Here is a 26,441-nt window from a genome sequence, read left to right on the forward strand (position 1 = left end):
CGTGACCCCATGGACCAGAGCACGGCAGGCCCTCCTGTCTTCCACCGCCTCCCGGAGTTGGGTCAAATATCATAGCTACCATTTAAGTGTTACACCTAAAACAGGGATTTGGGGGCCTTAGAGGGGAAACTGGGCTCTTTTGGGGAGTTTTTTTTGTGTGTGGATATATTTTTACACAACTCCCCCATGACATACCCACATACAGAACAGGATGAAATTTGAAGTGCCCTACTGCTTCTCATGAGAAGAGAAGACTTCCTGGAAAAGACTCTGATGTTGGAAAAATGTGAGGCAAGAGGAGAAGGGGACGACGGAGGACCAGATGGGTGGACAGGGTCATCGAAGTGACCAACATGACTTTGACCCAACTCCGGGAGGCAGTGGAAGACAGGAGGGCCTGCCGTGCTCTGGTCCATGGGGTTACGAAGAATTGGACAGGACTAAATGACTAAACAACAACAGCTTCTCAACAATAAAAAATATTTCATGGGATTCTCATGACCATTCTGGCAGAAATTGGAAATATTTTATATTCCGAAAAAAGTGACTCACTGGATCACACCATCAGCCTTACAAGACATGGTTTATGGCAACAGGAATTCAACCAATCCATGCTTAATTCATCTCCTTGTGGATTTAGGCCATCTTGACAAGAAACAACACCCTGACAAAGAGTTTTAAGTACTGCAAGATGCCTTTTCTGTGATTTTTTGTGGTCTCATTCATGCTGATGCAAGGAGACAGCTGAGATCAGCGGGAGATTCCATGTTGTCCAGGCCAGAGTAGAGAAGAAGGTGGGGTCTCTATTGCTGGAGGTTTTCAAGAAAAGATGGGACAGCCATCTGTCCAGGATGGGATGAGGTCTCCTGCCTTCGGCTCCAGGAGGTTGGACTAGAGGACCTTCAAGGTCCCTTCCTACCCTACAACGATTCTATGATCCATCCTCCAGTCTGTTTTAATCTTTTTGTAATTCTTAAACTCTTTTCATGTCTTTTTAGAAACGTTATTAGTTTATCTTAATATCATTTTTTTATTTCACACAGCCCTGAAATCTGATGATATAGGGCAGTCTAGAAACATTAAAATGAATGAATGAATGAATTTGTGAATTTATGAATGAATGAATGAATGACCAGTCACTGAAGCCATCTCTATGTCAGTGGAGAGCCCTTGCAGTTACCAACCAATGAGGGAGTTGTCTAGAGCAGGGGTCATCAACCCCCAGTCCGTGGCCCAGTGCAAGGCCCGTGGGCTTGCCAGAACTGGGCCGCGGATATGGATCTCCACCTACATGTGCGGTGGGCATGTCGCACTTGCAGGGGTGCGTGTCATGCCCGTGGGGGATGTCGCACTCATGGTGGGCGTGTCATGCTCCTGCAGGGGCATTTTGAGCTCACGCGGGGGCATGTCACACTAGCACGCATGCATGCGAGCATGACACATCCATTGCACAAGCGTGACGTGCCCCCGCCCCCTGCGCATGGAGATCGCTCCGCCCAGCTGGTCCACGGCCCCAAAAAGGTTGGGGACCGCTGGTCTAGAGCAAGCTTCAGGATGGGAAGGAGAAGCTGAGAGCTCTGCTCCATGTCCTACAAAGGTTTTCTGATCCCCTGGCTTCCCATCCTATGATCTGGGGAACATCTTTCTATCTGCAGAAGATGCAGCATTTCTGGAGCACTTTATCAGAGTGAGAAAAAGAGCGACCTCAAGCAGTCAGCCTGCAGGCAAAGACGGACAATACGGAAGAGAGAAAAGCTGCACAAATCTCTCTCTCACACACACACACACACATACAAATAACTCAAGATGGAATTTATGTTGGGTTGGATACTTGAATGGCCCCTTCTTGCATTGGCCTGTCGGATCCTCTATCATGCCGCGACCTCTCCTGTGGCACATCAGCCTCCTAATGTTATTGCTAATGTTCTTGTCGTTTGTTTTTCAAGGAACGCTGAACGTTTACCTCCGGTTAAAAAGTCAGACTTCCATAGAAAGCCCCTTCTGGTCTGCCACTGGGAACAAAGGACAGCACTGGTTCCAGGCCCGCATTAACATCCATCCAAACACTTCATTCCAGGTAAGAACAGACGACTCCCCCCTGGACGTGCGCTGGCGGACAAAGTTGCTGACCATGGTCAGTTCACCCCTTCTCTGCATAAGTCAGTTATGGAAGGTCGGTCTCGCTGCCCCCTCTTGCCAGCAATGCGGTCCTAAATGCACGCACAAAAAGTTACAGTCACCACCCAATTGGCGTGCCTAATCAAAGTAGACCCATTGAATTAATAGAACTTACACAGTTGTGACTTAGCAAATGGCCCTTGACGCAGAATGGCAACATTCACTGGGATTAGTAACTGGGATTAAGTTGTTTTACATTAAAAAAAATCTGTCTTCAGTTAGGTTCTTAGCAGCCACAAAACACCGATACGGTCTCAGTAACTTGAAATGTATGTCGCCCTGATGGACCTCCATCCATAAAGAACTCTCGAAAACTCTTAGCGATGGCGCCCGAAGGCCCTACCTCCAAGGGGCCTCCAGTGGATGGCTTGCTCGGCAAGGCCTCAGCGCCAGGCTGGACGGGGCAAGGAAGGGGCGCGTTAAGAGCCTTGTTGGACTTTAAAGCTTGTGAACAGCTCAGCGTGGCCTTGGCTCCCAGATAGGTGATATAAAAATCAAATAAATAATAATTAAAATAAAATAAAGCTAAACTCCTCCATGTCAGGCATTCCCTGGGCCTTGAGAGGACAACCTGGAAGGTCTCCATTCCACCTTTAAGCCTTCTTCGGTCCTGGACTGGCCGCACTCCTCCCAGGCTGGACGCTGGAGCTCCTCAATTAGAGCTTGGTCTTCAGCTGAGTACCAAGCCCTTTCTGGTACCCAACACACCCCAGTACATGCCTCCAGTGTTGCTTCTCCCACTGAAGGCTTGAGGGACATCTCCAAACATCAGTAACGTTTCCTCAGCCCTTCCAACCCACTGTTTCTAGTTCTCTCTCTGGTTGAGGCAGCCGGACGTCCGGTTCCTCCCTCTGGGGCTTATTTCCGAGAGCCCAATCGAGCCCCAGAGTGGCCACCGGGAAAGTAGAGCCGATGCCCTTTAAGGATTCAGAAGCTGATTGTTAGCCAAGGTGGGGACGGAATCGCCCAGCTCATACGATGCTCTGGTGCCTGACCAATGAAGAAATAAATACCCAGGGTGGTGTCCTTGAATTATTATTATGAATAATAATAATTCGAGACCCACCCCTCAACCCCTTCCTTCCCTAGAGTTTAAAGCAGGGAAACAGACGGACAGGTCAGGACCTCATATTTTGCAGCGTTCCTCCAGTTTCTGGGCTCCTTCTGTTTGCATCCTTCACCAGCTCTTGGTTCTCTGGGGTCATGCACCCCAAATTCAAACCAGACCAGCTGGTACAAAGTCAGGGTCCTGCAGAACCAGGCAGAAAGGACACCAACGTTTTCCTTCTCGCTTTCGTTATCGACTCGTTGGGCCGCATTTCTCTACAAGCATTTCCGTTGGCGCAGAGTTATTTTTGGAAAGGCCTCCATCCGAGCGCCTTCTGCATGGCCCACCTCTGGTTAAAGATGGGCACCGTCTGTTTGGCCATCTGCTCTTAGGGTACCCACCTCCTGCGGCTGTTCTTGATGGCACCACCTTGGAAAGAAGGGACCTGGCTGTTCAAGATGGGAGGGAGAGAATGCACGTGGGGGGGGGGATTGAAGGAGGACGGCTGAGCGAGAAGGCCAGAAGGACTCTCCAAACCCCTGGTCTGCTTCTTTCAACACGGGCAACCCTCCCTCCCTCCCTCCCCGTTATGGAGTTAAGCAGAGTCAACGATGGCTTGTTTCTATGAAATGGTAGGGAGGTGGTGGCTCCATGCTTTTCCCTCCCTCTCTAGTTGATCACTCCGTGGTTCTGGTCTTGGGCTGCAGAAGCTGGGAGCTCAGTTCCTTGACAGGACATGATCCTCCATAGGGTCCCTTCCAGCTCTTGCCCTTCCAAGAGGATGACTCTTAGCATTACGATTATTGCTCTCTCCTGTCCCTCATGAATTATTTTACTGACGGGTTGATTTACTGATTTTGTTTGTGTGTGTGTGTTTAGAAAGAAATTATAGCTTAGTCACTGAAACCTTTCCCACCCACCCGAGGTTGACAAGCGTCAAGGCAGAGTGCCATCCGTAGAAATAACTTTGAAATAACATAAAATGGTCCAAATGCTTTAAAACAACATGAAATGGGGCACTGACACGCACACACAATAAAAAAGAATTTTAACAGTTCAAGTATAGCAGAATAGAATGAAACAGAAAAAGGGGGGGGGGCAGAAATGGACAGGTTGGAACACAACGCCTTCCTGCATAGCGTGTGCTCGGGTGAACACCCAGGCTTGAGCTCTGCCCTGGGAGATTCTGCCACTGGGAAACAGACCTAAGCAGGCACAAGAGTAAATGTGGAATGCTTCCTTGTTTGGACTACAGTGCCCAGAATCCCCCAGACAGCCAGGCCGGCTGAGGAGTTCTGGGCATTGTAGTCCAACTCAGTGACGCTTCTAAGCTCTGACAAGATCACGTCACAGCGAGCAAAAAACTCAGCTCCAGGAAGTATTTTCTGGGTGTATGCCTTCCGAGAAGGCATACAAGGGGTAAAAATCCAGCACAGGCAACCATCAGGCCAGTCTGTTGTTACCCTGGGCTGTTTCTCTTCGTTCAGATGGTTGATCAAAGCACTTTTTTTCCCCCCATGCACTTAAACTGCTGATGAAGTGTCAATATAGGACTTTGTATTGCTATGCAAAGCATTTTTTACTTTGTATATATTTATTTGCACCCTTTCATGCAACTCTAAAAGGATTTTCAGATGTCCTGGAACATATGCAAATGACTGACAGATATTGCCTGAAACCAATCAATTGGCTTAGCAGGATCTTTTTTTCCTCCCTTTGGATGTCCGGGGGCTTAGCCCACGAGCCACATCGGCTGATAGGCGCTGCTCTTCTGGGCAACAAGGAAATGCTGATGGCTGCTTTTTTCTTTGCATATCCTTGCTCAGTCTAATGGATGGCTGAGCCTAAAAATCTTGAACCTCTCGTGTCATGGCAAGGGCGCAGTCCGCGGTTCAGATCAAGGAAACCATGGGACCTCTCCATTCTGCTTTGGTCAGACCTCCTCTGGAGTACCGTGACCCGTTCTGAGCACCAAAATTTAGGAGGGTTATTCAGAAGTTCCTGGAAGGACAGATCCTGAAGCTCAGTCTCCAATACTTTGGCCACCTCATGAGAAGAGAAGACTCCCTGGAAAAGACCCTGATGTTGGGAAAGTGTGAAGGCAAGAGGAGAAGGGGATGACAGAGGATGAGATGGCTGGACAATGTCATCGAAGGTACCAACATGAATTTGACCCAATTCCGGTAGGCCATGGAAGACGGGAGGGCCTGGCGTGCTCTGGTCCATGGGGTCACGAAGAGTCGGACATGATGTAACCACTAAATAAGAACAACATTCGGACATTGGAACGTGTCCAGAGGAACAGAAAGCTGAAAGGTCAGAAAACCAAGCCCTAAGAGGAACAGTTAAGAAAGCTTGTTGTGTTTAGTCCAGAGAAAGATGGAGAGATGACATGATAGACATCTTCAAATGTTTAAAGGCCACTCCTAGAGAAGACAGAACATGATCGTTTTCTGTAGCTCCAGAGGATAGGATACAAGGGATGAGAAATTAGACTTCGCCTAAACATTAGGAAGCATTCCTTGATAGTAAGAGGTGGTTCTCCTTCGTTGATGGTTGGAGGACTGCCTGTGTCAAGAATGCTTGAGCAGTGGATGTTCTGGAGTCTGAATCTCCAGCTTTGGCAGGAGGTTGAGTCCGGGGGAGAGGAGCGCTTTTAGACGAATCCTTCTGTGCTTAGTTCACCATACAGGTAGGCTGGTGCATCAGGAGTAGCCCCTTGTGCTTACCATCTTCGATGCATTCTCTAACATAGATCAATAGGAGACTTCTCTCCACAGACTCAAATGGCTGGACGCATTTTTTTTCCTGCTTGGGCTTTCTCTGTAATTTTTCCCTCTCCCCTCTGGGAAGTCCCCATCGCCCACTGACTCTACGGGCTACAGTCCATACGAGATGCTTTTCCTAATAGTCCCACCGATGCTAGAGGCTTGGAAGGCAGCGAAACAAGCCCGAGACCTCCCTGTGGTGGCCTCCAGTTTGTGGAACTCGCTTGCAGATGGCGGTGGCTCTCTCCCCACTTTCCAACCCAATTCCAAAACCCCTTTTTCATGATTCTTTGTACAGATGTTTGGATTTTTGTTATAGAAGGATTCATTTATATTGTTTTAGTGTATTGTTAGGGTGTTTATTTTAGCACTATATTTTTATTATGTTTTAATGATCTTGCTGCTGACCACCTTGCAAAATGTGAAGAGCCAGAAGGACAATGGGAAACAGAAATACTGAAACAAATAAATGAGAATATACTTCTTTCCAGAGTTTCTATTTATGCCTACCCAACTTTCTTCTGCCTTTAAACACTTGTCGTAAATAAGACATGCTCCTTTAGTGTTCACTGTCTTCCAGATGGTTATATGACCACCACCCCCTCCAAAAAGCGCATTGATGCTCTAGAAACGGTTATTATGCTGCATTTCTGTTTCTTACCCATAATACACTGTGGCAACACACCGTTTCTGCATGCGTAGCCGTGCAATAACTCAGACGGCCCAGTTGCTCCTGGTTGCTGGTTGCCTTCTTTACCCCTTCCTTCTTTTGTAGCATAAAACAAATTTAGGGCTGTGAAAGCACTGCGCAAATAAAGCAAAATAAATGTCAGTGCAGCCGGGACTTTAAATTGCTTCTTAGCGGGCCCTGCTCCAGCCAAACTTTATTTTGCATTTAAGAACCTAAATGGGAAAGAGATGTAAACCTCCCAGTTAATTTTAAGGAGAGTGAATTGGACTGAATCTCTGTCTGCAGTAAATGGGATCACTCCAACAGGGAAATTAAAGCTTTTTATAGGTTAATTCATACCTATAAGGATGCTGGAGTGCATCCTAGATTTATTTTTATGCATTCCCCCAGCCTGTATATCACCCACCAAGGGTTTTTTTTTTGTCTGAAGAGGGGATTATGAATGCTTTACAGCAATCCCTGGTTCAAAATGGCTAGCGAGGGGATAAATCCGAGGAAGGCTGTTGCCGGCTCAATCCATTTTAAGACTTTGGAAGGGCTGCCGGGCTGCTGTGTTTGCGCTAACGAAAAGAAGACAGGTCGGTGCGATCTAAGAGCATCCCTCTTCCCTGCAAGGACTGATGGATTCAGACTGGTGGCCACTGGAAATTCGCAAAGGCCAAGAACTGGTGCAACGGACAAAAGGGGACGTCCCATACTGGCTCCATGTTTGGACTTTCCTTGCTGGCTGGCCACCGGTTGCTCGGCCTCTCCTGATCTCGGGGTTGTCAAATTTTGTGCATCTGGAAAACCCCGTCCCAGACAGACACACGGGCCTCTCACATCCCTGCGTTTGGCACCTGTGTTGCTTCTACTGATTTCTTGGAATGGGATTTTCTGAAGACCCATAGAACTATGGGGTTGGAAGGGGGCCTCTAAGGCCGTCGAATCCAACCCCCTGTTCCAGGAAGAAATCCAAATCAAAGAAGATCCGACAGAGGTCAGTCCAGTTTTCTTTTGAATTCCTCCAGCATTGGAGCGCTCACCACCTCCCCATAAGGAGGTCACAGGTTCCACTGTCATCCTGCTCTAACAGTTAAGAAGTTTTTTCCATGAGTTTCAACCATAATCCGGCTTCCTGTAACTTGAGCCCATGGTTGCATGTCCTGCACTCTGGGATGATCAAGAACAGATCCTGCCCCTCCTCCCTAGGAGAGCCTTTCAAGTATCAAGTCTAAACATCCCCAGTTCCTTCAGTCTTTCTTCCTAGGACTTGATTTCCAGTTCCTCTGGTCATCTTTGTTGTTCTCCTCTGAATTTCTTCCAATTTGTTGGCATCCTTCTTGAAGTGCTGTGAGATAAGGGCCCATGCAACTGTTTCTTGGGTGGGAGGTCAGACTGGTCCATGATCGTAGTTTTCTAGCGGGCGGACATGCCTTGAGAAACAATGCCTTCAGTGATTTGTGAGGGGCTACTTGTTGGGGACCATGAAGAAGGCTGACCGCCGAAGAATTGATGCTTTTGAATTGTGGTGCTGGAGGAGGCTCTTGAGAGTCCCCTGGACTGCAAGGAGGACAAACCTCTCCGTTCTGAAGGAAATCAACCCTGAGTGCTCACTGGAAGGACAGATCCTGAAGCTGAGGCTCCAGTACTTTGGCCATCTCATGAGAAGAGAAGACTCCCTGGAAAAGACCCTGATGTTGGGAAAGTGTGAAGGCAAGAGGAGAAGGGGACGACAGAGAACGAGATGGATGGACAGGGTCATTGAAGATACCAACATGAATTTGACCCAACTCCAGGAGGCAGTGGAAGACAGGAGGGCCTGGCGTGCTCTGGTCCATGGGGTCACGAAGAACTGGACACAACTTAATGACTAAACAACAACAACTTGTTGAGGAAGTTTAGATGCTGCCACAAAGGGGGGGGGGGGTCAAGGACTCTATCAAGACCACCATCTCTATTTCTCTGTGAATGTCAGCAATTCATATGTGATACAAGAGGACTAATTACAGAAGTCAGCGGTGGAACACAATGGGTTTTCTTCCGATGAAAATATCATTCATCAGAAGAAAACCCAGTGCATTCCACTGCGGACTTCTCTGCAGGTCATGGTATCAGTGTCTTTTTCTGCAAGTCACGGTCCCTGAGCTTTATCACTGAATCCTAGAATAATGGAGCTGGAAGGGGCCTGTAAGGCCATCAAGCTCAACCCCCTGCTCAAGGCAAGGATGCAGATCAAAACGGACTTGACAGATGGTTGTCCAATTTTCTCTTGAAGGCCTCCAGTCATCTGCCTGTCCTCCTGCCTAAGGATCGGCTGTATAGGGATGGGGCGGCCACTCTCTGTTCATTTCACAATCGCATTCAGCAGCTGGAGCCTGGTTTTGGGGTCCCATCACATGTGCATCCATCCCATGCACAGCACGATCATATTCTGCCCCCACCCATCCCGCCATCACTCTTCTCCCCTTGTCTCTCTCCCTCGCTGTACTGTCTGCTCAGAAACTGAAAGAGTGTCCCAGTCTCCCCACCCCACCCCATCTTGTTCATCCCATATAAAGCCCAACGGCTAGGTTCGCAAAAACCTAAGGCTGTGTCTTCCTTTACTAAGTCAATCTTTCTCACGTTCCGTCTTCCTTTCTTCCTGGCTGCTTTCCACTTTCCCCGTGCTCTGCTTGTCCCTTGTGGGACAAGCCGTTCAGCAAGAACTGACATCAAGAAGTGTCCGTATTCAGCTGCTTCTGAAGATATAGTGTCTCTGAACATGGATGTTTGATTTAGGTGGGGCTATCCCATTGTGACAGGCTTATCCCTCTAGCAACTTGTCTGATCCTCTCTTAAAGCCGTGTAAGCCACAGGAGCATCCTCACATCTGGTGTCAGTGAATTTCAGGCGCACGCGGCACGTTGTTTGAGGACCCGTTTCTCAAAGGACTTGCTCGCATTGCAGAATTCAGTATTCCTTGAGTCCTGGCATGTTCTTTAGCTTAGGGTGTTCATTCCTTCTTTTTTGCCTCATCTTCTTTCTTCCTGGCATGGGCTAAGCACCCACTCCCCACTCCCTGTTGCCGTTCATTGGGACAGATATTGATCCTTATATTGATCCTGCTGAGGTGGAGGGAGAGTCCCTCATTATGGCGAATGAAGCAAATCTGCCCAAGCAACTTGTCCAGAGAACTGAGATTTGCTTGGCAATGCCCTGATGTCTCCCCTACCCCTTCTTGGTGAGAACGCTGGTTGGCAAAAGCCAGCGCTGACAAGGTTGTAGAGCAGGAAAAAAAACAGGGCCCAGCAAAGATCTTGGGCTTTTAACAGGTGCATATGTTGAGTTGCATGTTGTTGTCTAGTTCTTAAGTTGTATCCGATTCTTCGTGACCCGGTGGACCAGAGCACGCCGGGCCCTCTTGTCTTCCACCACCTCCCAGAGTTGGGTCAGATACATGTTGGTCGCTTCGATGACACTGTCCAACCATCTCGTCCTCTGTCGTCCCCTTCTCCTCTTGCCTTCACACTTTCCCAACATCAGGGTCTTTTCCAGGGAGTCTTCTCTTCTCATGAGATGGCCAAAGTACTGGAGCCTCAGCTTCAGGATCTGTCCTTCCAGGGAGCATTCGGGGTTGATTTCCTTCAGAATGGATAGGTTTGTTCTCCTTGCAGTCCAGGGGACTCTCAAGAGCCTCCTCCAGCACCACAGTTCAAAAGCATCAATTCTACGTTCAGTTTCATAATGGAGGGCAAATTGTGAGGAAGGTCTTGATCACATGTGGCAAAAAAAAAAAAAAAAAGCCCAGTTATACAAACCTGGCTGGGATTTTTTAGATTGTTTCCTAAATTTCAGAGCACATGCCACACGGCTGAGATCAACTCATTTTCCCAGCCATTGGTTTATTTTCCCCTCACCAAGAAGGTTGTTTTAAACTGTGCCCGTGCTATATCGACTCATTTCTTACCAGTCTAGAAAGTGTGCATATATTTCTATAAATTCTTTTCCCATCCTCTGTGCCTGAGGACATTGGCCAGCATGATTGGTGCACAGCTGCCCTGCGATCATTTTTTTAAAAGTTCACGGCCAATATATCAATAGATCAATAAACCCGAGGTCTAGGGATTTAAAGGGACAATCTTGGCATGTATTGGCTTCCGTGGGCCGTTTGTCTTGCTTTGCTCCACCTCCCGTCTGCCAAGCGGCCAGAACCATGGTGGGCAATGCATTATTTCCAGGCTCTCGGGCACCACAGATCAAAGGTTCCCTTGGGACTACGAAAATAAATGTATCGGTATAACAGAGATATGGAACACTCGATATAACTGGGATTCTTCTGGCAGATTTGGTCAGGCCGTCAGAGAAGGACAAGGAATGGGCCAAACACATCTGGATTAGCTGGGTGGTGTAAAATAGAATCAGGTGGATTTTCTGGTAATGAAAGAAGAAAAAATTTAAATGGGTGGGTATTAAACCGCAGAGCCCTCTGTGCTGCAAAGTCAGAAGACCTGCAGTCATAAGACCGAATCCACACGACAGAGTGAGCTCCCGTCGCTTGTCCCGCCTCCCGCCAACCTAGCCGTTCGAAAGCAGACAAAATGCAAAAATGCAAGTCAATAAATAGGTACCACCTCAGTGGGAAAGTCACAGCATTCCGTGTCTAGTCGCACTGACCACGTGACCACGGAAGATTGTCTTCAAACAAATGCTAGCTCTATGGGTTGGAAACGGAGATGAGCACCGCGCGCTAGAATTGGACACGACTGGACTCCATGTCAAGGGGAACCTTTATCTTAACCTATTTCCCCCTTCTAATTAATAGGTATCTAATGTGCTTTCGATGCAATTGTATTTTAATAATATCATTCATTCAGCATTGTAACTGCTTACATCTTCAGCTGTACCCTTTTTAGTTGATATACAGTTAATTTAATCTTAGTTGATTTAAAATAAATTTCCTATTTGAAGGGAAAAGACTGGAGATAAATCAAATCAAATCCTGGGGTTTCTTAACTGTTTTATTTGCTTAGCTGACATCCTCATTGCCTGCAAGCAAGGGGAACCCGCCACCCCACCCTCCAACAGTTGTGAGGGTCAACTGCGGCTGGGCCAGTGGCCAGTCCCTCCCGCTCTCGCAGAGAGAGAGAGAGAGAAGTGGGGGAACAATATCAGAAGTAGCCACAAGTCCGTTTCCAGTTTTAACAGAGAGACCTTTTCTTGGTGTGAAACCCAATGAAAATACGAATAGCTTCTTCTGGATGCTTCTGAGAGGAAATTAAAGAAGCAGAGGAGTCTTATGTGCTGTGATGGGGTATAAAATCTCCGAGACATTGCATATACTTTGTCCGCACATCTCCTAATAATAAGTGCTTAAAGGAAAAGGTTGTCAGGTCAGATAAGCCGATGCCCGAACCTGTCGCAGAGAGTCCTATAGAACTTTATAGACCTCCAGGGAGAAAACCAGAACTCTGTGTTCATGACGGCTGGCATTTATTTCAAAAGGTTAATCCCAGTGAGACCCGGAGGAATATTTTGAACCTTGTACAATTCTCTCTTCTTCTGAATGTCCTTCTCATTTATTTTGCCCACGCAAGACAGATAAACTGGATGTACCCCCCCCCAAAAAAGTCTTTACTTTCCTTCCTTTAAAGGAACAGGCCTATGTGAGCCGTTGTAAATGCGTTATGCTCTCGTCTATCAAATGTCCAGAACACTTAACTATAAAAACCCAACACAATGTGATAGGAGTGTGACTATGAAAACTTAATGAACCAGATGAGCATAGAAGTAACTACTCTAACAAAACTTCAAGACGCTCTTAACGAAAATGAATACGGTACTTCAAAATAAAATAATAAGACTGTATCAAGAGTGTTAACAAAAGATTTGCAAAAAAAAATGTTACAAAGGCATATTTTCCAAGTTATAAAAGTTGGAACTCTCAGTTGAATCACATCTATGAAAAATATCTTAACCAATAATGTAATTCGCAGACTAGTCTAGAATATGAACTGCTGGAGAGTTCAGAGGTTCAGTAGCTAGAGGTTGGGTGTCCGATTCCCCACTGGGCCTCCTTGACAGGGCTGGACTGGATGATCCAGAGGATGATGATGATGATCCTTAATGAACTACTGGATAGCTCAGAGGCTTGGTGATCTGGCTGTGGAGCCAGAGGTTCATGATCCCTTGAGGATCCATTCAAGCTCTGCAGTTTGAAGAAGAGGATGATGGTGATGGTGATATAAGTAATTACAGAATCACACCTGCATTTATGAACCAATCTTAACACACACACACACCCCAGCAGAGTTTTGTCCCTCCAATCGGTGTCCTGGCAACCTTTGCTCCTTGGCCCTGTTTATCTCTCCTGGCCATTATTTGTACCCATGTCGTTGGGAGCATAACAGATCTAGACTACAGATGGGCATGAATTAAAATAAAATGAATCATTAAATTCATTCAAAAATAACTAATTCATCACTTTGTATCCGTATGAATCATTGCCCCAATGAATCACGGAATCAATGAGTGTTGAGTGATTTTTGAGTCATGGATTCATTTGGTTATAAAATGCCCCCCAAGGCACCCAGAGACACCGAAATTGCAGGGAAGATTCCTCTGATCCTCCTCTACAATATCCTCATCTTTGGTGAAGTTTGTGTTTCAGGTGTCTAGGTTATGCATCCATAAAATGTCCCTACCCACCCCCAGGAAAGTTCCCCCAGGCACCGAGAGATACTAAAAGGATAGAGAATACACAAGTCATGGGCCATGGAGTGGACCTACCTCCCTCTATTACCATCTCCACACAAGAATTGGAGGTTGTTCATGACTTTCTGTACCTTGGCTCAACAATCTCTGACACCCTCTCTCTAGATGTCGAGCTGGATAAACGCATTGGCAAAGCAGCTACCATGTTCTCTAGACTCACAAAGAGAGTATGGCTCAATAAGAAGCTGACGACACATACCAAGATCCAGGTCTATAGAGCCTGTGTCCTGAGCACACTCCTGTACTGTAGTGAGTCCTGGACCCTTTGTGCACAGCGGGAGAGGAAGCTGAACACCTTCCATATGCGTTGCCTCCGACGGATTTTTGGCATCACCTGGCAGGACAAAGTTCCAAATAGAGTAGTCCTAGATCGAGCTGGAATTTTACGCATGTATACATTACTGAAACAGCAATGTATGCGTTGGCTCGGACATGTTATAAGAATGGCTGATGGTCGGATTCCAGAGGATCTCCTGTGTGGAGAATGAGTGCAGGGAAATCGCCCCAGAGGGAGACCACAGCTATTATACAAGGATATGTGCAAGCGGGATCTGAAGGCCTTGGAAATGGATCTCAACAGATGGAAACCCTGACATCTGAGCGCTCATCCTGGAGGCAGGCGGTGCATCACGGCCTCTCCCAATTTTGAATAAGAGACCCTTGTCCAGCAGGCTGAGGCAAAGAGGCGGTCACGAAAGCAGCAAAATCAGGGAGCTAGACGGGGTACAGACTGGATTTGTCTTCAGTGTGGAAGGCATGGTCACTCTCGAATTGGCCTTTTCAGCCACACTAGACGCTGTTCCAAGTCCTCCATACAGTGCACGCTACCATAGTCTGTCAAGACTGAAGGATGCCTACACTATGTTTGGGCATATGCTGAGAAAAGAACATTTCCTAATTGAAACAGAGAGCACTCTATAGATTCTGATCGACAACAGCAAGGTCTCTGATTCTGATAAAAAGTATTGTACTTAGTAGGGTCTGATTTGATGAATGAAAAATTACGTTATAAATTTTTTTATACTGTATTGAGCGCTATACAGAGAAGTAGTTCTGTTTTGTTTCATCAATAACAAAACCAAAACAAATGTATTGCAACACCTTTAAACCTCACAAAAATTATTTCATTGTCAGCGATATCTACGTTGGCTTGGGCGTGTCGTGAGCATGGCTGAGGGTCGGATTCCAAAAGATCTCCTGTATGGAGAATTAGTGCAGGGAAATCTCCCCAGAGGGAGACCACAGCTGCGATACGAGGACATCTGCAAGCGGGATCTGAAGGCCTTAGGAATGGACCCCAACAGATGGAAAACCCTGACATCTGAGCATTCAGCCTGGAGGCAGGCGTTGCATCACAGCCTCTCCCAATTTGAAGAGACCCTTGTCCAGCAGGCCAAGGCGAAGAGGCCATCCCGAAACCAGCAAAACCAGGGAGCTGGACAGGGGACAGATTGGATTTGTTTTCAGTGTGGAAGGGACTGCCACTCCCAAATTGGCCTTCTCAGCCACACTAGACACTGTTCCAAGTCCTCCTTACAGAGCCTGTTACCATAGTCTCTCGAGACTGAAAGATGCCTAACTAGGAACTAGAGAAGCTTCCCACGACTCTCCTCACCGATCCCTCCAGTGATTGGTGAAGATTGGGCTTTCCCAAGCCAACTGCTAAAGGGCACTTTCCTTGAGGGGACGCATAACCTGGATGTCTGAAACTCAAACGTCACCAAACCTGGCGAGACTGAAGATGTTTCTTTGGTTTTCCCCCTGATATTTTTAAACGTAACAAACCCAGCGATTGCCCTTCAGCAAAGCAAAATACATAGGGGTGTGGCGTTTGTTCTTCTTTGTTTGCACAGGTACGTCGCTTGAAATGCAAACCTTCACTTCTCTCATCCTTGCACAAAGTTCCAGATGGGTAGCCAACCACATTAAACCTGTAGCCTGTGGCTGCACATCCAATAAAGAGGCACATGGCCCTTTGCTCCGTTTTATTTAGCCTACGTTTCCATGGATGGCAGAGTCCTTCTTCCGATGCACAGGCCTTGATACAGCCCTTGGGAGATCCTATTGGTGGTGGTCATCCAGAAATCCTTGGCTCCTGACAAGGACATCAGGGAAATGGGTTCACATACGACTTATCTCCACAGCCTCTTTGGGAGTGGGCAAAATAGTGCAACATATATATAGGAGCTCAGGCAACACTTTTAGTCCAATTGACCGATATCGTAAAGTGGCTTAAGAGGAGAGCCACTTCAGGATATTGGCAAATGGAACACTTCCTCTATATATATATCGGAGCTCAAGCAACACTTTTAGTCCAATTGACCAATATCGTAAAGTGGCTTAAGAGGAGAGCCACTTCAGGATATTGGCAAATGGAACACTTCCTCTATATATATATCGGAGCTCAAGCAACACTTTTAGTCCAATTGACCGATATCGTAAAGTGGCTTAAGAGGAGAGCCACTTCAGGATATTGGCAAATGGAACACTTCCTCTATATATATATCGGAGCTCAAGCAACACTTTTAGTCCAATTGACCGATATCGTAAAGTGGCTTAAGAGGAGAGCCACTTCAGGATATTGGCAAATTGAACACTTTATATATATATTCGAGCTCAAGCAACACTTTTTAGTCCAATTGACCGATATTGTAAAGTGGCTTAAGAGGAGAGCCACTTCAGGATATTGGCAAATTGAACACTTCCTCTGCCTCTTGACTGCATCACCTTTAGGAGAAGGCAAATAAAACATTTTTAATGTTTTATTTGTCTTCTCCTAAAGGACTAGCCAAGAAACTAACCCCCCCGTCAAGTCCACCAAAGGGGGATCAGAAAGGTGTGAAAGAGGAGAGCCACTTCAGGATATTAGCAAATTGAACACTTCCTCTGCCTCTTGGCTGCATCTCCTTTAGGATCCACTAAAGGGGGATCAGAAAGGTGTGAAAGCTGTGGGGAAAGGATAGGGTTCACTCCAGCTATTACATCATGCAATCTCTGGAAAAAGGAGCGAACCAACCCGTCCCTGCAGTTTACCAAACAACAGGCCAAACGTCCATGTGATTACCCCCATATGTACGGGGGACAAAAAAATTCAGGTGTGATTGGAGTTCATTGGATAAAAGAAGGAAGCAGTTGTCTGGGTATGATACACCACCATTTTTGTGCCTCAACATCTCCTACACCATGCACAAATATTTTATTTCCCGGGTTCCTCTCTTTGGTTTCACTCCAGATTGTCTTCGAAGGCATACGGGGCCGAGGCATCGAAGGAGACATTGCCATAGATGACATCTCCATTGTGGAAGGAGAGTGCACGATGTCTGATCACGACAACCACCGTAAGTCTGCACCCTTCAGAATCATGGCCCGTCCATACTTCCTAGCAGGATCCCTCACACAGAGAGAGAGAGAGAGAGAGAGAGAAAGAGCCTAATGGAAGACTGTAATCCTGGTTTGAAACCCCTTTGTCCTTGCAGAATAGCAACGCCTGGGCTACATTCGTCCAAAGAATGACAAACAGCTTTGGTCATTATTTGTATTCAAAAGGAAATACCTGCCTTTACATTCTCCTGCATTAGTCTCCCATGGGAAAAACGCCAGTAAGAACAGATGCATAAAACACATAAAAACCAAAGCAAAGCGTGCTGCTTATATACCGCTTAAAGCACTCTCTGGATGGTTTACAATTCAATTATGCAGGCTACCCATTGCACAGACACACCTAGAACTGGGCACTCAATAAACCACCCTTGGATGAAAGGTCGAGTCAAGCTCGAGCCAACTCCCTGGATCCTGGAATTGAAGTCAGATTGTGAGCAGAGTTTTAACTGCAGGACTGCATTTACAGAGTGGTGAATTTAGGCGTTTGCCCCAAATAGAATAGACCCACTGAATCAGTGTGGCTTAAGTAAGTCAATGCCAAGGGATATAAATCACAGGGAAGTTATTTATTTATTCGTTCATTCGTTTGTTCGCTCATTCGTTCAATTTGCTGATCTAGCTACCCAGGCTACTTGGGGCAGCTCACGACAAAAGGAAAATAAAACATTAGATCATAATTACATAAGTATAACAACTACTCTAAATTAAATAGATCTGCCACCAATTACTCCCACCAACCTAGCGGTTCGAAAGCATGCAAATGCAAGTAGATAAATAGGGACCACCTCGGTGGGAAGGTAACAGCTTTCCGTGTCTCATTGGCCATGTGAACACGGAAGACTGTCTTCGGACAAAACGCTGGCTCTATGGCTTGGAAACGGGGATGAGCACCGCCCCCTGGAGTCGAACACGACTGGACAAAAATTGTCAAGGGGAACCATTACCTTTACCTACCACCAATTAACAAAAAACAACAGCAACATAAAGCAATGAATAAAAGCAAGAAAGCGGAGTTGGTGACTTAAGTGCCAAGTTGACCGCTGCTGTAGATCTAAAGTCCACTCTGTTGATCCGCTCTGTGGAGTTAAAATCTGGGAAGGCCTGTCTATATAACCATGTATTAAGATGTCTCCTGAAAATCCCTGGTAAAGGGGCCAGGTGAATTTTGGGCAGGAGGTTATTCTATAAAAGAGATACAACCACACAGAAAGCCCATTTTCTGGTCTTCTCTTTCTGGGCCTCTCTCAGAGTCAATGACCTCAACTGTCCACCCTGGGAAGATCAAATGGATCAAGCAAATCTCACCGAAGGAAGGTGATCTGCCATGTATCAAGGTCCCAAACCATTTAGGGCTTTATATGTTAATGTCATCACCTTGAAGCTGGCACAGAAGCAGACGGTTAACCAGTGTAAGGCAGCTAAAAGGGGGGACATGCGTTGGCATTTATTTACTCCACACAATCGTCTAGCTATCATATTCTCGACCCACTGAAGTATCCGTAGCAGCCTCATGGGTAGCCCCATGTAAAGGGCATTGCAGTAATCTAATCTTGAGAGTACCAGTGCATGGATCAACATGGTGAGGGACCCAGTCTCAAGGTAGGGACACAGCTGTGCAATCCAAAATCAAGAATGAGGAAGGTGGAGCAAGCTGGTTTACTGCTGCTCCACAAGAAAAGACCCCAAGTCATGGGTTCAAATGACTAGCAAGGAGCTTCTGTCTGACGACTGGGAAGAGTTTCTTGGTAATAAAGCTCATTGACAGGAAACAAAGTACCATATTTTTCCATGTATGAGACTATACTTTTGTCTAAAATCTTTAGACTAAAAATTGAGGGTCATCTTATACACGAAAGTAAGCTGAGGAGAGAACAAAAACAAGTGGAGGGGAAAGCAGGGATCAAAGTGATCCTGCTGGGCTTTGATCCCTTTCCCCCTAGGCTTGCTAATCCCCACTTAGATTTCTTAATTTTGGGTTAGAAAAGTGGGGGGGATGTCTTATACATGGGGGTGTCTTATACACAGAAAAATACAGTACCGCTCTTTGGTTGGAGGTTCTGAAACAGAGGGTGGATGGCCATCGGTCTGGGATGCTCTAGCCACGGAGAAGGTTGGACGAGATCACCCTTGGGGACCTCTTCCGATGCTGTGATTCCATGACTGTGTAATTTAGCAGGATATAGAGTACATCTGAATAAGCAGTTCAGAGAGCCCTGTCAAACTTCCCGGACAAACACATGTGGAATTGATTCTTCTAAAAGGACATTGTCGTTTCCTTCAAATCAAATAAATGTATTGTCATTGTAAGTCTGTACCTAGTATACACATACAATGAAATTCATACAGACACCCAGAGACCAGACCCACATGTACACACATAAAAAATCCCCAAACACTCCCCACTCACTAAAAATCCCCCACTAAGAATACAAACATCTACACTGCAGGCTAGGTAACACTGTCCAACTGTTCACAACTGGTGGTCTTTAAGCTCATTATTAAGTGCAATTAATAATGGGATAAAAACTATTCGGAAAATGTGTGGTCCGAGTCTTAATTGTTCTATATCTTCTGCCAGACGGCAGCAGTTCAAAAAAGTTGTAAGCAGGATGGGAAGAGTCTCTCAGGATGCTATGTGACTTCCTCAGACAGCGGGATGTGAAGATGTCATCCAGGGTTGGTAGCTGGAGCCCAATGATATTCTGGGCAATTTTAATGGTTCTCTGTAGAGCTTTTTTGTCCGCTACAGAGCTACTCCCAAACATACGAGAATGCCGTAAGTTAGGACACTCTTGATGGTGCTACGATAGTAAGATAGAAGTAAATGCTGAGATCAATTTAACTTCCCGAGCATTCTCAGGAAATATACAGCATTTTCTGTGCCTTCTTCACTAGCATGTTGGCATTTATAGTCCATGAGAGGTCCTCTGAGATGTAAGTGCCCAAACTTCCTTAAAGTTGTTTCAAACATCTTTCCAGAGACGAAATATTGATGAATCTCAACAACAAGCAGAAGGCTTCTAGTAGCTTATACGGCCTCCTGACATTTTTGCCAGCTCTTCTTTTAACCAACTGAATGACCTTGAATGACCTCTTTAAAATCCAAGCCGAACCTGACCAGTTGGATCACCTTGGGTGTATTGAATTCAAAGCCTCACTAATCCTTTTTTTCCTCCTCCTCTTTCAGATATACCTTCAGGTGCAGGCAGAAGGCTGCCGCATATACGGATTTTGCTCGTTTTCCTTCTTGTGTCTGTCTTAAGTCATCAGAGGTGACCTTATTCCGGCAGAGGCTACAACGCAGACGTTACCGCGCTCTGGCATGAAGAAAAGAGAACATTTTTAAAAAGAAACAAAATCTACCAAAGATTCCTCCATGGACTGACTCAAATATGATTTTTTTAAAGAAAAAAGAAGAAGACTCAATCGTAAAAAAAATGATATATATATATATGTGAAAAGGAAGCATTGGGAGTTTATTAAAAGAAACAAAATAAATGAGCAAACAAGGGGCAGTGGACACATCAATGTCCCACGGACCACACGTGGAAGTGAAGGAGAGAGACCTTCAGGTGCTTTTTGTGGTTAATTAACGATGAACAATGGAAAGGAGAATTAAAAGACACACAAACACACACCCACACACACTCAGACACCGACACTGGCCACACAGGATCCATGGGAAGAACTCTGTCGAAAACGCGATAGAATTCCTTGTCAAAGCACAAAAGCCGTGGCTTGTTTTGTTTCAAACGAATCGTTTGCTCGCTGCCGTGGGACCCTTCGTGGCCTGTCAACGGGAGAGATTTCACACAAAAGAAAGAGAAAGAGAGAGAGAGCAGAGAAAGGAGGAAAGAAAGATCCCTACACCTCCGCGTCAAACAGGGTATGAGAGGAGCTGGTGGTTTCTTTTTTTCCTCCCTTTTCCCCCCCGCACGGTTTTTCGCGTCACGTTTGATACGGTCGTCGTCGTTGTTGTCATCGTCGTAGGCCTCTTTTCCTGCCTCTCGCTGCCACCTTCGCCAGGACGTGGAGCCAGGCACAGGACCTGTTGAAGACATTCTGTTTCAGTTCCTCATGGCAATACTAGATCACGGGACGCAGCCTCCGCTTTGCATGCGTTACAGAAAAGCCGGGGCGTTTTTCCCCACCACCACCACCCGCCCCCCAGGAAAAGACGATGGCGCTGGACTTGCCCGGAGTTTGCTTGCAGCCACTTGAACACATCAAAACATGCTCTTCCCCCCCCCTTGCGCCCAACAGAATGATCCCTGACACCCTTCCTTCTCTCCTTCCTTCCTTCCTTCCTCCTTTCCTTCCTTCCTCCTTTCCTTCCTTCCGCACCCCTGCCTTTCTGCCCCCCAAGGAAAATCATCCGTCCCAACCAAGTGATGAAACCAAACTACCATCTTTTTTCTAAAATGCCATGGAAACCAAGTGCCTTCAGTGATAACAAGCCTGAGAAAATGGGGTGGGTGGGTGGGGAGCCACAAACACACACACATATACACAGAGAGAGAGAGAGAGGGAGAGAGAGAGAGAGAAGGTCCAGTGGAGGGAAGCTCCAGTTGGGTTGGTGTGAACTGTTTTTCTAAAGCAAACCACCGAGCTAAAATTCCCGGCTGGAAAGGAGATCAGGAACGCACGGAAGGGCCTTCGGGAGATGAACTGACCGGCTCTTCTCAAAGAGTGGTGTTTCCGCTTTGGATCTTCCCAGCACCCTTGGTCTTTCAGCGTCTTGTCCAAGAGGACGTGGCTCTTCCATCAAACCTGGGGGAAAACGGGAGGAGCCCTCAAGTCTCATTCTGCAAAGTGGGATTTGAATGCAGACAGAAGGTCTCACAAGATGGGACCTTGCAAAGAAAGGGGGTAGCAGAACTCACACACACACACATGCAGACATATACATGCAAACATACACGATTTTTCTTACTCTAACCTCCGTGCAAAATGAGATTGGTTCTAATGTTAGAAGAACTGAGAACGGGGTGGGGCGTGATGGCGCACGAGAGGGCGACCGTGCGTATCGGGAAACAAAACCAAACCGAAAAGGACTTATCCTGCCGAATGCAGGCCAGCCGACCTGGTTTCATTTCCAAACACGGAGAAGATAAGGCCTCTGCCCTTTCATCGGACTCTGTGCAAAATTGTGAAATATTATTTTATTATTTTAGCAAAATTAAAAAAAAAAACCGACAAAACCAATCACTTTTACAAGAAAATAAAACTTGTAAGAATTATTTTCAGCTACCTGGCTCCATCCTATACCTGTATTCCACCTATTTTCCAATACAATGTAAATTTCCCCCTTCTATCAGTTGGTAATAACAATTTAAAGACCTTTTTTCCTGAAATTATTTCAGCTTTTAAATGTCACGGGGGGGTGGGGGAAGAAGAGAGAGATTTCTCCAAACAAGAGTTATTATTATAATGATTATGATTCTCTTACGTTCTTTCAGTACCCTAGGATGACACGAAAGGGGAAAGAAAGAAAGAAAAAACCTTATATGCAAATAATTCGGATATGAAAAGGAAAAAGTAGAACATTTGAACAACTTTAATATTTAAAAAAAAAAGCACAAAGAGATGCTGTAAAAAGTGACGACAAGGCTTGATTTTTTAAAAAAAGAATTATGTAGAAAAAAAAAGTTTGTGCCGATGATTCAGTCATTCAACTGAAAAGAGATACTTTTACAACTATGTTCAATAAAGCTTATTTCCAGGTAAGGCATGGTAGGTGGCATTTGTATCCTGTTGAAGCCTTTCCGGCACCCATTACTGCTGCTTAGTCCCTTTTCCCCCATTTCTTGTGCAGAAGCTGCGCTTTCCTGAATCACTGGGCCAGACCCAATGTTGCTATTTGTTGTTTCGACTTCTACACTGCCCCAAGAAAAGATGGAAGGCTGAGTCAGCCTTTGAGTCAGCTACCTCAATCCATAGGGTCGGAATCAGGTCACGAGCGGAGTCTTGACTGCAGTACAGTGGTGCCTCGCTTAATGATTGCCCCACATTATGATGAATCTGCTTTACGACAATCTTTTTGCGATCGCACTTGCGATCGCAAAACGATGGTCTAAATGGGGGAATTTCGCTTTGCGATGATCAGTTCCCTGCTTCGGGAACCGATTCTTCGCAAAACGATGTTTTTTAAACAGCTGATCGGCGGCTTCAGAATGGCCGCCGGCTTCCAAAATGGCCCCCCGCTGTTTTCTAGGGACAGATTCCTCACTATACAGGCAGCGAAAATGGCTGCCGTGTGGAGGATCTTCACTGGACGGTGAGTTTTTACCCCATTGGAATGCATTGAACGGGTTTCGATGCATTTCAATGGGGGTTTTAATTTCGCTTTACGATGTTTTCGCTTAACGGCGATTTTCCTGGAAGGGATTATCATCGTTAAGTGAGGCACCACTGTATTGCAGTTTAGCCCCTGTGCCATGGGGCTCAGCACATGGCACAATACAATGTTGTCCATCCAGCAGCAGAATGGATGCCACCAATGAACGAGATCGTCCTTCTCTCCCAAACCCTCCTGCATGGACTCCAAGGTTGTTCTGGAAGTTTGGGGTGCGAGGGAGGCGAAGGCTTTTCCAAAACTGATCTTGGTGGGAACAGCATTGACAGGAAGGAATAGCCCCCATTGTCTAAGTGAACGCTTGCTCGTATGACGTCCCATGTCACTGAGCAGTTGCTAAGGGCGTTGGGTACCTGGCTATGGAGCCGGAAGTTGGGAGTTCGATTCCCCGTTGGGCAAAAAAGCTGCACAGTCCCTTTTGTGGCCCCCAGAAGAAGGGAAGGAGAAACCACCTCTGAGGACTCTCTACCTGGAAAACTCTGGAAGTGGGTGCTGTGGGTTGGAACTGACTTGAAGGCACACAATAGTTATTAAAAGACACTCAAGTTGCATTACACAGAAGAGTAAATCTTCTGACTGTTGCTATGTGAAAACAACATTCAACATTCCAATATGTGCATTAGGTTATAAGCTCATACTATCAAGCTCCAGTTTCTCAAGGCAACATTTTAGGTGAGAAACCCATGCCTGAATGGCTGTATTCTCGTCATTGCTCTTTCTGATAAAAACACCTTCATATTTATTTAGATTCTGCATGCATGCATACACACCCCAGATTTAGACCAGCTCCCAGTTTGGCATTTTGGAAAATTCTGCTCGGACCAAATCACAGCCTGATTTGTATGTCTCCAGACCAGAAAGCTGGAAAGCCTCTGGACAGATGAATAACCTTAAGGCGTTGCGATGCTTAGACCTGATGTAAGAGTTTTAAAAGAATAAAACGGGGTGCAAAAAGCAATTCTCAGGATCACAGCCTTTCTACAAAAAGGTAGCAATTGGGGAACCTTTCATAAAACATGCCCGAGGATTAGAATTGACTGTCATTCCACCCCATTCTTCTTTTTCCCGACCCAGGATCTGTTCCGCAGAAAATATGTTGTCTTGAGCCAGTCTGTCTACCTTTTTAAAGTCCAAAGTCTGAACGAGGTCCCGGTGGCCCTCACAAGAAGGAGAGATATCAGCCAGGGAAACGCTGCTGATCTGGTGTTGTACAATTGAAAAGTAAGCCATGGGAGAACCTCAAGGTTTGTGACTCATGCAAAAACACCTTTATGGTGTTGGGACTCCTACGTGGTGCAAAAGCAAATGGAAGTAGTCTTGTAGTAGCTCAGTGGCCTGTAATGTTAGCCGACTTGAACAGAAACAAGTTCTCCTGGGTGTAATGGAGAATCATTTGTGATGGCTGGAATGGCTGAAAGTCGAACAAAGAGCCCCATAGATACACAGAAAGAGTAGGGAGAGGCATCTGATTTTCTGGGTCACGGTGAGCAAACTGTTTCAAAATGACCCCCCGTTCCAGAACAGAGATCTGCCCACGGGAAATCCGTGGAGAAATCCAAGGTATTAATCCAGCTGGAACTTGAACCTTATGTCTTACTCTACAGACCCCTTCCCAATCCCCCAAAGGGCTGATGGGATGGAAAATCCAATTAAGCCAATGTGAACTGACCACGCTTAGTGGCTCTGGAAGAGATAAGAACCTCGGAAGGGCCCTGTGCTGGATCAGGCCAAGGGCCCTTCTAGTCCAGCTTCCTGGATCTCACAGGTGCCCCACCAGATGCCTCTGGGAGCACAGGAGACAACTAGATCCCTTTTTCCTGACACCCCTCCTCTGCATCTGGCCTTTGGAGGTCCCTTCCTTCAAAGACTGGAGGTTATCCATCCCCATCATGGCTTGTCACCTGCGATGGATTTTTCCTCCAGGAATCTGTCCCAACCCCTTTGAAAGGCACCTAGATGCCAGGTGCCATCACCACATCCTGTGGCAAGGAGTTCCACAGATTCACAACATGCTTTCTTTGGTCTGTTCTCACTCTCCCAACACTCCATTGGAGTGGGTGTCCCCTAGTTCTGGTACTGCATGAGAAGGAAAAGAGCTTCCCTCTCTCCACTTTATATCCATCCTCTGCATAATTTTAATAGATATTGGTTGAAAATAGGTGGGTGGGCAGGCGGACGCAACAGAGTGGCTTGAACTTCCTTAGGAGGACCCCCATGACAAGAGTACCATTGCAAGACCTGTATGAATACCTCCACTCAACGGTAAGCCCCGTAGGGTTGCGGCCTCAAGACCTCAGGAGGACCCTTGGGCTCGAAATGAAGAACTCCCAACAAGTATCTGCCAATGACAGGTCTTTCCCTTCAGCATGAAACTCATCCTTCTGCTAAAGGCTCGCAAACAGAGACCTGTTTCGGGAGCTAGAATGGAACAAGCTTCCGGGGAAAGTAAACCCTGGTTTTGTATTGTGAGAATAGAGTATAAGGGTTGAACCGCTTCCTGTTACGATTTCTTGCCAGAAAGAAAATTGGATGATATTTGAACAGGACAGTTAATGACATCCTTCACTGAGACCTTTCCAAACTCATTTATCATTTTAATTAATAATGATACATGTTATCATAAATACTTGGCAAGACAAGGCTTTGCATCCAACTGAAAATTGCAATAAAAAGAGGCCGTTGTTTACGACTTGCACCTTTGGAGGTTTCTTGAGAGCAGGCAGGGGCAAGGCGGGGGCCCATTGTTTTGTGTGACTTTTATCATCCAAAAAACACAATTCCCCATCAAATTAATCCACCCATGTATTCAGTCATTTTTTACAGTGAATCAAAAGAGGCGAAACTGAATTTAAATAGGAGGGTTGTTTTTTGGTGGGTTTTTTTTTTAAGCATTGCTACTGCCTTCTAACTACTTGCCTTCATTGCAAGGAAATGCTTTTGTTTACCCATCCATTGTAAATAGTAATTACTCTGCTATGAATTTATTCTGCTCTCATCTCTAAGACGATTCCTAGATATACCTTGTTTGCGTCTTTGTGTCTGTGTGTTTAAGGAAAGTTTAGGGAAACCACGCCCCCCACATCCCACCTTTTCTGAAATATTTCCACACAGATTGTATGAGCGAGGGGCAGGAGGGCACACACACTCCAATTGGGATGCGAAAAGCAAAGCGTGCTGCTTATATATCACCCCATAGTGCTCCAAGCACTCGTGGGGAGGTTTACAAGTTTTAATTATGCAAGCTACATATCCCCCCCCCCCCCGCGAGCTGGGTACTCATTTTACTGA

The 26,441-nt window shown here is 46.1% G+C and overlaps 1 protein-coding gene across 2 annotated transcripts in view; it reads left to right on the plus strand.

The window, feature by feature from the left end:
• The window catches only part of MDGA2 (MAM domain containing glycosylphosphatidylinositol anchor 2), a 504,154-nt gene extending 483,534 nt beyond the window's left edge, over positions 1-20,620 (plus strand). For both annotated transcript variants that reach the window (XM_072986938.2, XM_072986939.2), the window contains exons 15-17: positions 1,947-2,077; positions 16,650-16,755; positions 19,986-20,620. In XM_072986938.2, the coding sequence (XP_072843039.2) occupies positions 1,947-2,077; positions 16,650-16,755; positions 19,986-20,074 (326 nt within the window). In that variant the 3' untranslated portion in view covers positions 20,075-20,620. The remainder of the gene's footprint in view (positions 1-1,946; positions 2,078-16,649; positions 16,756-19,985) is intronic.
• Positions 20,621-26,441: the final 5,821 nt, after the last annotated feature.

The sequence above is a fragment of the Pogona vitticeps genome, chromosome 1, assembly GCF_051106095.1.
Source record: "Pogona vitticeps strain Pit_001003342236 chromosome 1, PviZW2.1, whole genome shotgun sequence".
Taxonomy (NCBI): domain Eukaryota; kingdom Metazoa; phylum Chordata; class Lepidosauria; order Squamata; family Agamidae; genus Pogona; species Pogona vitticeps.